The sequence below is a fragment of the Corvus cornix genome, chromosome 2 (assembly GCF_000738735.6).
Source record: "Corvus cornix cornix isolate S_Up_H32 chromosome 2, ASM73873v5, whole genome shotgun sequence".
In the NCBI taxonomy this organism is placed as follows: Eukaryota; Metazoa; Chordata; class Aves; order Passeriformes; family Corvidae; genus Corvus; species Corvus cornix.
In genome coordinates, this window is record NC_046333.1 from 3,797,761 (window position 1) to 3,814,688 (window position 16,928).

At 45.2% G+C, this 16,928-nt stretch overlaps 1 protein-coding gene across 1 annotated transcript in view; it reads left to right on the forward strand.

Moving 5' to 3' along the window:
• The window catches only part of CRHR2 (corticotropin releasing hormone receptor 2), a 139,308-nt gene extending 126,862 nt beyond the window's left edge, over window positions 1-12,446 (forward strand). Inside the window, 2 exon segments of the mRNA XM_039549202.1 lie at window positions 12,214-12,292; window positions 12,295-12,446. Of these exon segments, the coding sequence (XP_039405136.1) occupies window positions 12,214-12,292; window positions 12,295-12,353 (138 nt within the window). The 3' untranslated portion in view covers window positions 12,354-12,446.
• The last annotated feature ends 4,482 nt before the right edge of the window (window positions 12,447-16,928 follow it).

Consider the following 16,928-nt stretch of genomic DNA (forward strand, 5'->3'; position numbering starts at 1 on the left):
TGCATCAGCTTAGCCTACAATAGGCACCTCATCTGCTCACCTGAGCAGCTCCAGGCTTTGCTGGCAGTCTGGGCTGCCTCTCCACTGCATGCCCAGACACTCTGCTGGCATGTGGACACCCACAAAAGCTGAGCTTGGGAGGAAAACCTTCCCTGTAGCCTTTTTTTAACATCTAATGTGCAACTTCCACTTGACCAACTAAACCATGGCAGCTCTCTGGCTACTTCTTTGAGGTAAAACATAAGTCCAAAACCGTCAAATATTACAGTATTGTCTACTTCAAAACTGTGAAAAAAACTTTGGGCTCATCTTAATGTACTGTGAGAATGTTTTTTTGAAATATCATAAAGCTTTTAAAGGATAACATTTCCTGCTCTGTTCCAGCCTCAGCTTTGCACTGAGGAAAGTAGCAAATGCAGTGAGTTTTCAGAGCTTTCTGGGTGTATAATCATATTGTCCAGAAAACAAATTTGCATCTTACAGTAAATTATTATAAAAGCTGAGCTGCTCCCAGCCAGGCATCCCTACTAGAAGTGGTGATGAAGGCAATGCCACTCAATCCCCATGAGGTGCCAGATTTTACTCTAAAAGAGGAAAATAACCTGTGAGGAGCAGCCTTTCAGTAGCCATGGAATCACTGAAGCCCTGTTCTTATCTCTTCAGCGAGCCTGATGTTCCTGTCTCGGTGACAGCTGAGCTGCTAACTTGCTGTCTCAGAAGCTTTGAAATACTTCAGGTTTTCCAGTTACAGCAGAGTTGGGTTCTTTAAATGCATGTGATGGTCTTTATCAGGTTACTCATCCCCCACATTGCCAGGCTCGCTCTGAATGATGACACAAGCAAAAAGCCTGGAAAATCCATTTATTTAAAGCTTTCGTAATGCTGTGATCTCAGCTGCATCTCTCCCATCCCATATTTGATACACATCCCACTGGGTACTCACAACCTGCCAGTAACTGTCTGTAGCAGAGCTCAGAAATTATGGATTGCCCTCAAAAAAACCCCAAAATATCCTTCATAAGATCTTCAGTGAGTGCTTCGTGTCCGGGAGACTCGTCCCTTCCCAGTTTATGTATTTCCTTTTGCTGGTGGACTCAAAGCTGCTGTATTTAGTGGAAGACAGAGGAAACACCACTGTGGGTCCCTCAGATGTGAAGGAATGGCTGTGGAGATGTTCTACTCCTTAGGTAACCACATTGAAAATCCCCCATAACCTGATTTGGGTTTTTTCCTGAGGCTCAGTGTATGATTTTACTGAGTTTTCTCATCAGGAGGTATTTTTGAGAAAGAAGGAGACTAACAGGAAGTAAAGGAACAGAGGTGATGTTTTCAGCAGCTACCAAGGGACCCGTGCAAAATTCCTTCCCTGTCAGGGCTGGAATTGGATGCAGCCTTTGCACAGTTGTGCTGGATTTTAATGTTCTCAGAATAAGGAGAGGCTACACTTAACCCCAGTCCCTTCTGAGGAAAGGAAATTGTGCAATGAATTTAGTGCCTGTATTTTAAAGTGCTCATAGAGATTTTGCAGTGAGATTTAGTAAATGTTGAGACTATTTCTCAGTCTGATGTGAAAATCACTTGGTTTGGGTACAGGGCAAGCATTAATGGCAGTTACTGGAATCTGAGCAAATGGCAGAATTATTACTTGAGACTGCATTTTGGTAGAGTCACAGGAAATGGAACCGTGTGTCCTGACAAACCTGCATGAACTGAAAATAAAGTGGAAAATTCTGCTGGCTCTGGTAGTTTTATGCTGCACCCCTCAGTCCAGCTCCCACAAGATCTGAGCATCGCAGTCTGTGTAGCTTCAAAACTTCTGTACAACTAAAACTGGGTTTAAAGATCAAAATCAGCATCTTAAAAACACTCAGGATGCGAGAGGCTGTTCCAGAGAAGAGTTTGCCTACAGAGTTGGCAAGGGTTGGACTCGATGATCCTTATGGATCCCTTCCAAGCTGAGATATTCTGGGATTCTGTTAAGTTTCTGTCCCTTTGTCAGAGGTCTGTCTGTGAAGGTTGGAAAATGAAACAGAAAAGAGTTTTTCCTCTGTAGCCTCCCGTGATTTAAACAACAAACCTTGAGATCTAACCAAAAATGACACCTTGGTAATAGCTGATGCCGCCATAAAATGTCCTGATTTTCAGTGATTTGGTCTGACAGATGTGGCATCACTGAAGGGAAAAAGTGAAGCTATTAAATTGCAGTCCGTGCAAAGAATTTCAAACAGGATGATTTTATTTCCTTCATTTTTGAGTGGACATTTGACCTGGGCCTGCAGTCACGTCCCTTTCCCTCATTTCCACAAAACACAGTGTTTCACACAGCTCCTGGACTGGCTTTGTTGGCTGCAGTGAGAGAGGGTGTGTCAGGCCCCTCAGCTGTTGATAAAAAAATCATTACGTCAAAGAACCAATCTAAGATCATCAAGTTCAACCATTAACAGCACACGTCCGAGCCCATCGCCAAACCACATTCCCATCTACACGGTTTTTGACCACTTACAGGGATGGGGATTCCACCACTTTGGTTGTCAGCCTGTTCCAATGCCTCACCACCCTTTCAGTGAAGAAATTGTTCCAAATATCCAATCTAAACCTCCCCTGCTGCGATTTGAGATCATTTCCTCTTGTCCTATCGCTTCTGACTTGGGAGCAGAGCCCAATCCCTCCCTGGCTGCTCCCTCCTGTCAGGGAGTTGTGCAGAGCCAGAAAGTCCCCCCTGAGCCTCCTTTTCTCCAGGCTGAGCCCCTTTCCCAGCTCCCTCAGCTGCTCCTCATCAGATCTGTGCTCCAGACCCTTCCCCAGCTCTGTTCCCTTCCTTCTTTCCAAGCCAACACTTTATACACAAATTATTGCAGTGAATCCACGGAGGAGGAGCAGTTCAGATTAAAAGTTTACAGTTTTTTGTGTTTTATTGCTTCTGAAGTGTTCTGAAGCTGTTTTGCATGAACTGTGTGTGCCATGGATGGGCACAAGAGGCACTTGTTGGCACTTGACTCATTAATTTGTTTAGAGACTTTATGGAAAAAGAGTTATATTTTTTTGGACACAGAGAAAATCTACCAGCACTAGAGGGCAAAATATGCAAATGTCATTTAATCCAAATGGAAAAGAGCATCTCTGGACTTCCAAGAAAATTGAGAATGAGAGGTTTCTGAGAATTGAAGATGTTATGAAAACGGGCATAATGAAAAATCTGCATGCATTTTTGTTGATTGCCACTTCAGAAGAGTGAATGCAGCCTGTGAGCTTCCTTTTCAATTACTGCAAAAAAAAAGATGCTCCTCAAAATTTTTTCAGTCAACTCACAGATCACAAGGCTGAATTTAATTTCAGATAATACTGGATTAAAAAAAAAAAAAGAAAAAGTTGAAGATGGAGATTTTTGGAACAAGGATAGATAGAATTTACAAGAGCACATAGTGACAGGACAAGAAGGAATGGCTTTAAACTGAAAGAGAACACGTTTAGATTAGATGTTAGGAAGAAATTTATTCCTGTGAGGATTGGGAGGCCCTGGCACAGGGTGCTCAGAGAAGCTGTGGCTGCCCCTGGATCCCTGGAAGTGTCCAAGGCCAGGTTGGACATTGGGGCTTGGAGCAGCCTGGGATAATGGAAGGTGTCCCTGCCCATGGCAGGGGTGGCACTGGATGAGGTTTAATGTCCCAACCCAGGCCATGTGGTGATTCTGTGATTCTGTGAATGGCTTGAAACTGTGCTGAGGGAATGCATTCCCACAAAATCCCTGCTGCACAATGTCTCCTGCAGGTCAGTTTCTCCTTCCAGTTCTTCAGCGTGCACCTACTGCTCACGGGAAGATGGGTACAGCACTCCCAGAATTTCTCTTCTACCTTTGACTGATTCCAGACAAAACTTCTCTAAAGGAAGATGGATCTTCCATCCAGTTCCCTTTCTGGTGTGGTGTCTACCTTTCAGCCAGACCTTCTTAACAGTGGTGGTTTTCTCCTGAGATAAACTGAAGTATTTCAGAGAGAGAGGGAAAGAGTGCATTTATAGTGTTTCATATTCTAAATAAGGCTGGTGTTGCTCCTGCTACCTCAGCAGTGATGATGGAAACGAGTGTAATGGAGGAATCAGAATCCTTGCCTCCAGAGATCACTTGTCCTTGTTATTAGGTGCTTCATGCAATTTCCAGTCACCACCAGATCCCTCAGAGAGTTCTCTGATCCTTGGAAACCTTGCAGCTATGGTGGGAGATCCCAACACAGCCATCCCAGAGCAGGGGCTTGGGAATGGGGGTGGCAGTGTTTGAGAACAACCTACATCTGTAAAGGGATGGTGCCTGATGAGGGGCTGCCCAGGGAGAGCAGTCTGCACTCTGAAACTGAATGAAGGGAAGAAGGCAAATCCTGGTTAAACAGGGCAGAAAAAATATCATAGTGAGGATTTAAGCACTGGAAGAGAGGCTCAAAGGTGTTTTGAGATCTCTGTTGTTGTTTGTGCTCAAAATGAGTGGACAAGACCCTGGCATAATCTCAGAACTGGATGAAACCACTATGCTGGATGTGCTCTGACCATGGCATTGGACCAGGGGCCTTCTGAGGTCCCTTCCAGCCTTAATTATTCTGTAATTCATGAGTTCTGTGTCCTTCATTTCTGTCCATGTCCTGGAGGGATCCATAGCTAGCCAGGCCTCTGTCTGAAAATGTCCTTTTAGAGCCTGAATTCTTAGCTCAGGACTCAGATTCAGTGTTATCTGATCAATATCAATAACCACGTTATCTGATCAATATCAATAATCACCGATCAACTGACATTTCAAATGGAAAGCAGCTAGCTGGCTTAGAGAGAAAACATGATCAGAGAGGAATAGATCAGATGCCACTGTAAATTATCCTTACAACAAGGTGCGAGGCAACAATAAATATGTTTAATTTTTTTTCTGTTGACCTTTAGCCAAGCACCATCTGTCTCTCAAAATCTGTTAAGCTCAAAGTGGCTTCCTTTGATCTGATCACCTTGGGAGGCTGTTCATTAGAATTGCCAGCTCTGAATCACCCCTGGAATGGTTACTCATCCCCTGCCCATCAGCCCAGGCAGGCTCCACATTAATCATTCCGAGCCCAAAGGACATGCATTAAGCATTCCTTAAAATCTCTGAATAAATGTGAATGTGGAGGTGGACTAGAGGGCTCAAGTTTAATTCCATCTGCTCTGAGGGTCCTTCCCCACCCCATTTTCCTTCTCATTCCACCACTGCTGATGTCAGGCTGACTCCAGAGCACCCCACAATAAAATCACAGGGGCTTGAGGTGGGCTGGGTGCACCCATGGCCTCCCTCTGCTGTGGTTAGTTCTGGTCCTTTGTGGCCCAGAAGAAACGAGCAGCATTTGTTTCCACCCAAAAATGTGTGGCAAATCTTTATGACTAGTCAGAATTGTTCCAGCTTCTTGAACTGTTCTCTGTGATAACAAAATGGCACTGCTGTGATCTTAGAAATAAACTTCGACGTTCCAGTCTGGCAGGTGCTGTGAAAATATCCTCCTGTTAAGGGGTTATATGGAATTGCTGCAAAAGACTCTGGGGGAAAAAAAAAAAAAAAGAGGAATTGCAGACCAATTAAGCAGGATAATTTTTTTTTTAGGGAGACAAAAAACCATAACAATGTTACATAAATAGTGGTGTGATGTAGGGTACCTGGGGGAAAAAAAAAAACCCAGAATGTTTTTACCTGAGCTTTGTTTTTGTTTCCTTTGAGCCCTACAGATTGTTTTGACTACATCCCTTCCTGACCTCAGGAGGATTGAATACTGATAATGGCACCTGTATGAGGATTTCAGTTCAGTATTTGGTGTGATGGTAACAGGAGCACCCTTGGCCCCAGGGGTTGGGTCTGTGGGAGCTGGGCAAAGCCCCACCAGCAGGGTAGGACACAGGTGCAGTTGCTCACTGATGTAGTTTATTTACAAAACACGGATGAAACCAATCCTGTCTCTCTGGGAGCATTAGAACTCCTCACCTGGACATCCACAGGTCGGTCCAGGGGTCTGTGTGCTTAGGCCACTCTGTTTCTTTGCTTCAAATCATCCTGTGCTTAATCCTTCCAAGGATCTGGAGAGGTTTGACTCACAGCTGCTTCACAGAATTTCCTATTAAATCCAGCATTTGCCATCCTTCCTCCCTGAGCGACACCCTAACCCCTCTGGAAAACTTTCCAGGTACCATCTAAGGCATCACCTTACATTAGTTTAAGTATTAAACAATTAAGTAATGGATGGGATTTATTCCCCTTAACATTAGACAGCTGATGGATGCACATAACCAGCTGAGCTTATCACCTTCAGCTTCATTTATGGGCAGTGATTCACGCAAATGAGGGTAGATTCCAAGTGATCTATTTTGGCTGTCTCTTTTTGATGAGCTGTTGCCAATACCTTATGGCCTTGCCCCTGTCTCTGATGGATGCAGGGAGAGGCCAGGACTTCAGAAACCTCATGGAAGTGAATTTCTCTGCAAAGTCAGACACAGTGAGACCAGTGTCTTGAAATTTAAAGTTCCATTTTGCTGGTCTGGACATTGCTTGAAAGTCCCTCTTGTTCATCTGTAGCTTACAAAAACATTGATTCAATCTTCATCCACTTTCCACAATTTGCACTGCTGTTCAAAGATGTTTAAAGCCCAAAGTTATTCTCCAGTCACCTCCAACTGCAGCACAGGGATCTGAAACGCAGCACAAAGGTGCTTAAATGTAGGTGGAAGTTGTTGAATTCACCACTGAAACCGTTTTCAGAGAAAAAAAAAATCAGACTGTTTTAAAGCCTGTCGAGATCTATGTAAATACTACTCATTTAATTAATTTGCCTTCTTATCAGGATTTCTGGGAATAAAAAGTTGCATTTGAGCAAAGCAAGAAGTTAATCAGTCACAGACTACTGAACACCATGAATGTACAGATTGGGTATTGGGAAGAAATTGTTCCCTGTGAGGGTGGTGAGGCCCTGGCACAGGGTGCCCAGAGAAGCTGTGGCTGCCCCTGGATCCCTGGAAGAGTCCAAGGCCAGGTTGGACAGGACTTGGAGCACCCTGGGATAGTGGAAGGTGTCCCTGCCCATGGCAGGGGATAGAATGAGGTGATTTTTAAGGTTCCTTCCAACCCAGACCATTCTGGGATTCTGTGCTTACTCTACAGACAGGGAGGGCCTGCTGTCCCCCTGGCCCTCACTTGTTAGCACTGCCAGGTGAGGGATGTCTCCTGGGGACAGAGGATGATGGCATCCCAATAGTCCTAATTCCAGCTCCCATTCCCATGGCAGCTCATTTATTCCTACTCTTCTTATCAGACACCTACATAACTATTGTATTTTAGTGTTATTATGTCAAGATTCCCCTGGTGAATGGGCCCCTTTGTTCTGTGTAAGATCAAAACTTCTTCCTCTCTGCTCATGACACATGACATTTCTTCAAAAATCTGATTTTTAACGTTGCTCTTTTTTCAGCTCATTTCTAATTGATGGCTGCAAGAAATTAGCCAGCAGCCAGTGTCTAGCACAGGTAGTAGCCGTCCAAAGTTGATGTCTACTTTGTCAAAAAAAAAACCTTCTCTGAATGTTTTCATCCTTCTCTCCACCTCTTTCATTCTTCTTTGTTGTTCTGCTGTGGAGGAGGGGGAAAAGAGGTTTTTAACAATATTTCTTACCAGATGTGATCTAAAAGTTTGACAAGTCCCTGGTTAGGTGATCCAGTCAGAAGAGAAAAACTGTCACCCACTGATTGCTTTTCATCCCATTATCCAAATCCTTTTTCTTGGCTGTTCCAAAGCAGTGCCCACACTCTATAGGCACAAACATGTTGGCAAACCTGATTTGAACACATACTCAGAAACTGTGATTATTCACAGTACACAAAGCTCTGTGCTCAGAGCTGGGATAATTTTGGTCCTCTCAAGCAACTGAAGTTCCACAGAGGTGAGGCTGATAATTTGTGTTCCCAAGACTCCTTGTTAAGCTCTAACCACTGATGGCAGCAGCATCCTTGGGCTGTTACAGGCCAGTGCTGGTAACTTCAGGTTATAAACGTGCTGATGCAGACTCTGGGGCATGGTTCTGACTCTAGAAATGCTTAATAAATAGAGGTAGCTGCTCTTACAGAGATTAACAGCCATGTTTGAAGTTCCTATTTTACTTTCTCTTTTTCTTTTACTCTTCCAGTGTGTAATAGCTTTTTCTGGTGTCTTTTTTAACACATTATTACAGCAGCCACAGCCAGTTTTTTCTTTTCTTACCTAAAGTTAACCTAGCATTTTGTTTCTGAGTTCAAGTACAAGGTATAAGTTTTATCTTAACCTTTTCTGCTTCCACTCTGTTCACCTAATTGCAGTTAATTATTCTGTCATTAAAAAATGCTTTGCCCTCACCCTTGAAAGTGCAGAGCCCATTTCCATGTGCCCAGTCCATTAGGAATGGCTCCAGCTGTACAAGAAGACAGCATTTTTGTTACTACTTTTTTATTCTGTCTCAAACCATATCACAAAGGCCAGCTGCTTGTTTAGACTCACATCTTTATCTCCAGGTGGCTCTTTTTGACCTGGTTGGCTTGAAGCACAAATGATAAATTTAATCTGGCTTCACTGGCTGAGTAAGTATCTCTTCACACTGGTTTCTCAGGAAAAAAAGCCAAAATTTCAGTGCAGAAGAAAGGAGGAAAATTTTCTCTAACAGTATCTCAGCATTCGGTGACATCTGGGGAGAAAGGAGCATTCGAGAGGCAACATCCCTCTGCATATCAGGTCTTCATGGGACAATTTCCCATGATCTGACACTTTATGTGTTACTTAAACCACTTGTCTGAGGAGCCCAACATTCAGTTAAGCTGGGTTTGTACCCAGAGGAGCAAGGACTACTTCCTTCCACATGCCTAAGTCCCATCCTGAGAGGGATTGTCTCTTTCTCCACTGTCTGTATTGGAAGCATAAATAATGGATCCAGTAATTGGACAGAGCTTGAAGCAGCCTGGTCCAGTGCAAGGTGTCCCTGTCCATGACAGGGGGTTGGACTGAGATGAACTTAAAGGTCTCTTCCAACCCAAACCATTCCAGGATTCTGTGATAATTGGCCAAAACTGGGTGTGAGTCTCTCAGGGGAGGTGCCTCCCCCCTTGCATGGTCTCTGGCACCTGGATTTGCCTTTGGGTGCACATTATATCCTCCCTCCCACCCAGAATCAGGAGCGAGGATCCCTCTGCCTCTCCAGCTGGAACCATGGTAGGTTTGCAGGTAGTGAATGTCCAGAAAAGTGCAACACCCTGGCACAGCTTTCCTGTGTTTCTCCTGTTTTCCCAGGAGGGTTCAGTGAGCCACAGAGGTCAGTTTGATGAGAAGGGGATGGCCAGCAGTCCAGGCTGCTGCAGTCTGTGATTGAGTCAGTCCATCCCGACTCTGCTATCCCATATAACTGTGTCATTCACCTCATTTTATAACCTGACCAAACCCCATCCTGAAACTGGTGGAGAGATGCTGTAGCTACTGCTTCAGAATGAGAGGCTCTTCCAGAAATCCTCTGCACTGTTGTTTAATCACATTATTCTCATTCTCATCTCCAAATCATTCATGACAATCCTGCTCTTCCTGACAGTTCTCTTAGTTTTAGTTCTCCTTTCATTGGGTGTTCTCTTTCTCCGGTCCTATTACCTCCTATTATTTGTTTCATTAGGTTCTGTTTGAGCCCTACTAAGTCTAACAAACATTATTATTCATATAGATTATTATTATTAACATTATTATAAACATTATTATTTATATAGATTCAGAATCAGAAGAAAGAAACCCAGTGTGGCTTTCTCCTCACCTTACTGTAAAAATCTGCAGCTGTTTGTCTTAAACCACAGAATCACAGCATCAATTAGGTTGTTAAAGACCTCTGAGATCACTGAGTCCAAGCTATGACCTAAAACCACCATGTCAACCCTGGCAGTAGCACAGATCACAGATAGTCGAGAAAACACCCAAAGAAAGGAATCCTCTGGTCTGATTTGCCCAATCTCTGCCTTCTAGAAGGGCTCTGATAAAAAAGCCACACTTCCAGGTTCAGGCTTCACCAGAAAAGGCACCAAAGAGGCAATTGCAAAACTGTTTTCCAGGCTGGTACTCACAAACCTGTGGTGGAGTGTATTTCATGGGCAAAGCTGTGATGAGAAGGGATTGTCTGGTGCCAGACCACAGTTTCTCAGTAGCAGTTCTACAGCCCAGGGGTCTGTCCAAGTCCCTGAAAGCTCACCCAGAAATGGGAAGATTGAAACCAGCCAAGGGAAGGAGTGCAGTTTCCCCCTTTCTGTTCCTCCTTGTGAACTCTTGTATGTTTTAACCATCAGGCCTTCATCCTGTTCATCTGGGGCACCTCAAACTGACAGGGTGTGGTTTGGTTTGGAAACATCTGTACTCCTGGAACTCTTCGACTCATCTGAGCACCCTTAGCACTTTGGAGCTGGTCTGAAGTGGGCTTGGAGGCTGTGTGTGTTCCTTGTATTTTGAGTAGACCCCACAGAGCCCCTGCAGACATCCCCAAACTTTCAAAGAAACGAAGAAAAGCAGTGACTGTTCATTTCTGGGCAATTCTTTTTTTTCGACTCCACCTTCCCTGCAGCGCCAGTGGTGGTGACAGACACACCCAGGGTGGCTTTGATTGACCTCACCCACATGCTGGTAGCTGAGAACCTGTGCCAGCATGGGCTTCACAGCCTCTGCAAGCTCCTCCCAAGCCATGTGCAGTTGCCAGGGCAGCTGATCCCTTGGAGGTCTTCTCCACAACCTCATCACTGCTGATAATACCCAAAGTTCTCCTTGTCTGTGGTAAAATTGGGCTAAGAGCAATCCTTTTTACTTTTGAGGGATGAAGTACAATAATAATGTACTTTTTGAAGTACAAAATAGGTACATTAAAGACTAAAAAATACTCAGGGTTAGATACCAATATTGGCTGAACTTAGCTACATTTGTAATTCAGACATGTAAAGTAGAGCTGGTTGTCTCGACTCATTTTATAACCAATTAAAGGAAATAAATATTTTTCATCTGATCACAAATATCTGGCCTGTTTTGGACACGTGCTTTAGAAGGAGATGAATCATCCCCTTTGACCACACTGACTGGTCCCCTCTTGGTCAGGAAGAGATGTATGGGTCAGTAGTTGAGGTGCAATGTCTAGATTACATTATTTATAACCTCACCTTCTAAAAAATGTGGTTTTGGCAAAGGAGGCCCTGGCTTGATATGGAAGTTTTACGTAACAAAGCTTCTTTCACGGTTCACCAGATTTCAGGTTGGCAGCAGCATCCTTTCCAAGTGTCATGAATACATCAGGCTTTTGACTCTCCAGGAAGCTGGGCCCGGATTCATCTCACCTAATTTTGTAGGCTTATTTATTTCCCTGGGGTCTGAATTGCTTTTCTCTCTACAGAAAGCAGAGATCAACAAGAATATCCAGAAATTGGTCCAAATGCTTCATCCAAGATTCTGACTTTGAGTCTTCTCTGCCAGGGATTTGGCAGGAATTGTTTATGGTCTATATTAGGAGTATCTCAAGCCTTCCCTCCCTCTGCATTTGAGGTTTAGGGTTCCTTTCTCCTGTTTTTCTCTTGCTTATGTACAAATATATTTGAGCCAGAGTTCCTGGGCTCTCTCTGTGCTCCATGGAAAAAAAAATTACACTTAAATTCAAGGTTCATCTGACCTATTTGTCAGCACCTGTTTGAGGATGACCTTCTGTTGGCATGGAGCAGCTTCCACTGCCCGCACCAGGAGCTCACGAGGGCTGGGTGATGTGTGCCTGCGTTGCAGAACCACTGCTTGGTTACACCACCAGTGCTTCTTCACACACAAGGGCAGCAGGGGCAGCTGTACCCCTGGGATGGGGCTCTCTAAGAATTCCATCGGGTCTTGGACAGATCTTGGATGCACCATCCATCAGGTCCACCCATCCTGAGCGCTTGATTCAGTTGCGTTTGTTTAGGCCTGTTTGAAATGCTCTGGGGTATTTAAGATAGCAGATACGAGACACGAGATGTGTAAAAGTCATGTTTTTTCCCAGAGTCAAGTACCCAAGAGAACAGCAATGAATTAGAAGCTCCTCTTCAGGCCTGTGAATCAACCCTGTTTCAGTGCCTTGACAATATGATGACTCCTCTCAGCACTGTCCAGCACCCCCTCACAGAGGACACCTGAAATTCTCCCTTCACGTCCTCTGCTCTGTTTTTCCCCAGGTCCGTTCTGCCGCCAGGAAGAGGTGGCACCGCTGGCAGGACCACCACTCGCTGCGGGTGCGCGTGGCACGGGCCATGTCCATCCCACGTCCCCCACACGGATCAGCTTCCACAGCATCAAGCAGACCGCGGCCGTGTGACCGCCCCGCACGGACACCGCCCACCACCATGCCGTGGCCTTCGGAGTTCTTCTGTCTTCACTCACACCCAAAGCCCCTCTCTGCAAACTTCCCTCCTTTGTCCTCACTGATCTCTTTCCAGTGAGGGGCCCATCCTGTTTCGGCAGACTCTCATCTCCCGCATCCGTGATGCTGCTTTGAGGCAACCAGGGAAAAGCCTCTTGGAGCTGGTGGTGGTGAAACAGATTCAAAGAAGGAGCAGGTTCAACCCTGACTGCATCCTGTGGAAGTTCACAACGCAAAGTCTAAAACAGCACACTGGCAGGAATAATCAATTTTTTTTTTCTCCTTTCTTTCTTTTTTTTTTTTTTGGTTTTTTTTTTGTTTTGTTTTGGTTTGGTTTTTTCCCCCTTTCATATTGTGGTGAACAAAGACTATTTTTAACACGCTGCCCATCTCACCCTGTACATTGATTCCTAATGATTTCAGCAGTTTGGTGTATAATAGCCCACCCCTTTCTTGTTTCCTTTGTAAAAAGTTTCTTCTCTGCAAAACTCTCATTTGAGAACTCGTGGCAGCAAGAAAAAGAGCATCTGAAAGGTGATGTTAAAAGCCCGAATTTATCTGCCTTCCCCATTTCTCCCTTGGACAGACTGGGAATTGTCAGGGCATCGCTGGACTGTTCATCCACACAGGGCACTTAGCCTGGCAAGCACCATGCCCCTGCTCTTACACAGATTTTCAAAGGACAGGAGTAGCTCTAAGTAGCTCTACAGAATACCCTCATTCCTCTTAGCCCCATGCTTCCAGCACAATGTAAGTGGAAAGCCTTTGGAAAGTGGGTTTTTTCAGCTCAGAGCATCGGGGTGGGGAAGGACAACTTTGCTGGGTTTAAAAAAACACAAAAGGGAAGCACTGTAAAAGTAGCAGTGATGAGAAGAGGATGTTTGCGTTCTGAGGATAACGCTACGTGCTGCACAAAAGGTATCCATTGAGCATTTTGAACTAGAGCAGTTGTATCTACCAGGCTTTTTATGTGATGTTCAAAAATACTGTATATTTTCAATAATAAACACTACTCTGGGTTGGTTTCAATAAAACCAGGCATCATTTATTTTACTCTGGAAAGGAAGAGGACACCTGTCTTGAGAGTGGTTTTGTAGCTGAGATCAGGGAAGGAAATCCTGTTTGATAATGAGCCAAGAAGAAGAAGAGCAACCTCGTGATAAAATCCTAACAAGGGGGCATTTAAATGCAAGAATTGCCTCCCTTCTCAGCTCATGGTCTTACACTGGATCCCTGTCCCTCTGCGCTCACTCCACTGGGCTTTGCCACAGCAGGATGAAAAAAGTTTGTAATATATTCTGCATCACCTGTATGTCAACAGAGTTGGAGCAATTTCTCTTTCCACTTTTATCAAGCTTATCCTGAATTTTCTTCAGATGTTTTATAGGACTTCTCAGCACAAGCTCGATTTAAACCTCCAGATTTATGTTGCTCTTGTTTTCAGGGGCTGGAAAATCTCTTGGAAGACACTGTTATAAATCCCCTGCTTGTGGAGGCGTCCTGTCCTAACAGCTCAGTCATATTCAGCTTCGAGCTTGCTGGCAATGAACAGCAAATTTAAATAAATGACATTTTGTAACTTTTCCCTCTCCTAACTCATTTGGATTCATGTGCCTCAAAGAGATAACAGAGGGAGGAGGGAGATTTGAGTGCCTGACGAGTGAGGACCAGGTCAGTGCTTTTACTCATCACAGTAGCAAGGCACAGCCCCTGGCACCTTGTGTTTGCAGGGTGGGATACATCTACAGGTTAGAAATCTGTCCAGTGAGTATCTCTGTGTTTGCTCTGGCTCGGGGCCATGCTGGGATGAAAAAGGGATTTGCAGCAGGTACTGTCAGAAATTGCAGGTTGTTGTAGCTGCCAGGAGCGCAGCAGATGTCCAGACACTGAGCAGGTCTGAGTAGAGGAGAAATGTGGCAAATGAAGCAGTGAATTAATGGCTAACTCTGAGGTTCTTTAGAGCTCAGAGTTTCCCTCAGTGAGCCACTGGAATACATCAGAGCCAGGGCACCGACTTTGTGCCACTGTTTTTGGGCTGTTGCTGCAATGCCCTGTTTTCACTTACAATAAATACTCACTGGACATTTAAGACCAATAAACAGGTGAAGACACTGAAATTTGGTGTCTGTCTCAGTAGGTCAGGTGTCTGATGTCTCATTGCACCTGGTACCTGCCCAAGGAAATTGTGTAGCTTGAAGAAAATAAAAAAACCCTTTTCAACTCTGCAAGTTCTCACCCACAGGACTTTGGAGGAAGTTCACAATTCGCTTGCCTGACAGCAGTGGTGCTGCTCCGGTCTCTGCTGTCCTGTCTGGTCCCACAGGTGGAGAGCTGACATCTGTCCCCAACAGCATTTGGCACATCCAAGCTGGGGTGACAAAATGTTCACCTTTCCTGGAAGCACCAGCCAAAGTAGCTGCTGATCCCATCCCAAGGCATGGGGCTGCTCAGAAATGGATTCATTTCAGTTTAGCTCTTTAGAAATCCTTCCAGGAGAAAAATACCTGGGAGCAAAACAGATCAGGAAGAACTTCCATTCCCCCTGGGTAGCCCTTGATAAAAATGCTGGAAGAATGGAGATGAGCCACACACACGTCAAGAAAACAAACATTTCTGAATTTGCACTGAGTGATGTTCATCCTGTCTTTTAACAGTGAGTTAATGATTTGATGATTATCCAGGATACCTGTGAGCAGAGCTGCTGAGATGTTCCCCAGATGTCTTGGGCAGCAAAGGGGAGCCCCTTGGCCATGTGTGCCCTCTCCTGAAGGTGAGGACTTGGCTGAGGAGCAATAGTGTGGAAAAGCACCCAGGGCGCTCGTGGATGCTGAAATGAACCCAAACCAGCCGTGTGACCTGGCAGGAGAGGCGGCTAACAGCAGGCTGGGATGTTTCTGAGGGAAATGATTATTCCCTTCTCCTTGGCTCTCCTTAGACCACAGCCAGGTGCTGTGCCCAGTTTGGTGACCCCAGTACTAAAGATAGTAATAAACTAAAGCAAGGTCAGCCACAGGGACACCAAGATGCTCAGGTCTAGAGCACTCTCCATGTGCAGAGATGCAAGAGGAGGTGTTTCAGAATGATGAAAGGATTTTGGATGGAGATAAAAACAACCTGCCAGTACCTCTGAGGTGGCTGACAGACACAGGCCCTTCACAGTGGTTTGAGGCAAGAGGACAAGAGACATAAACTGTAACAAAAAAACGGCCAGATAAGATGCAGGGAGAAAGTTTCTCCTCATGAGGACAGTCAAGCAGTGGGACAGGTTTCCCAGTGAGGGTGTGCAATCTCCATCTCCAGAGATGTTTCAAGACCCAACTGGATAAAGCCCTGAGCAACATTCTGAGCCTGCTGTGAGTAGGGGGTTTGGACTGGAGACTTCCTGAGGTGGCTTAACCCCTGGATTATCCTGACATCCTAGCACTGATGCTGCCAGTCATGCCTCTAAGACATGGGAAGAATGAGCATGATCAAGGTTTGGCTGCTGCCTTTTTTTCATGTGCACCTCAGGGGTTTTGGAAACATGCTCATGTCCGCTCTCTTCAAAAGAAGCTTCTTCCTTTGCTGTCTTCTGGCAGGAACATAAAGATGAATAAAGTCACATCTCTTTAGGGAAAACTCTCCTCTTTACTTTGTGATGCCTTTTAAAGCCGTATGTCCCTTTCAACAAAATAATCGTTCATGGCACAGGTCTGGGATGATTCTGATGTCCCTTTTGGATCAGCAGGAACAGTCTCAGCTCAGCTATGCCAGGAAAATGACTGTGGATCTGCTGGACTGACAGCATCCGTGCACGTGTGTGTATCTGTGTGTGTTTAAGCGCACGTGTGTACGTGGCCTCTTGTGTGTTTGAAGAAAATTGATGGAATTGCTCTGGATTTATATCTTATCGTGTAGGAGGAAAACAAAGCTGCTTGTGTTCAGTGAGTCATTATGGAAATGAACATCTATGAGCCCTCAAGTGCTTGAAACAGGACTCTCCAAAGCTCTTCCAGGAAAATGTTTGCAGTGCTGAGCAGTGCAGACCACGTGTGTGCCAACTGGAGTGGGGCAGCAAGTGTGAGCTGACTTTGGATCTGGGCTAATTGCTTACCTCTGACATTATTTAAATCTTTTTTCCCCCTCCTCCTGTGCAATAAATCCCCAGTTCCAGCTAGCAGTGGAGACAGCTGTGCTGCAGTTTCTTGGATGAAGGGAAATCAGTTTAGGATTGCATTTTGGTGCCATCACACTGGCACAGGACAGGCAGAAGATTGGGGGCTGAGCACGGGGTCTGGGGTACCCAGCTCCAGCTGCCAGCAGGGCATCACACCACTGCTGCTGGGCTCTGCAGTGAGAGAAGGTCGTGTGCTCCAGCAAAGGGGCCTGGGGTGGAAAATGTGTTTTGAATGTCGAGATGGAGTCGCTCAGGACAGTGTGGAGCAGGAGGCTGGGCAGAGAAGAGCTGTGAGGGGACAGAGCCATACTCTGAGCACCCTGGTCTCTGGTCAGACTCACTGTCTGTGTGGTGTTGGTACCTACTCCTGCAGA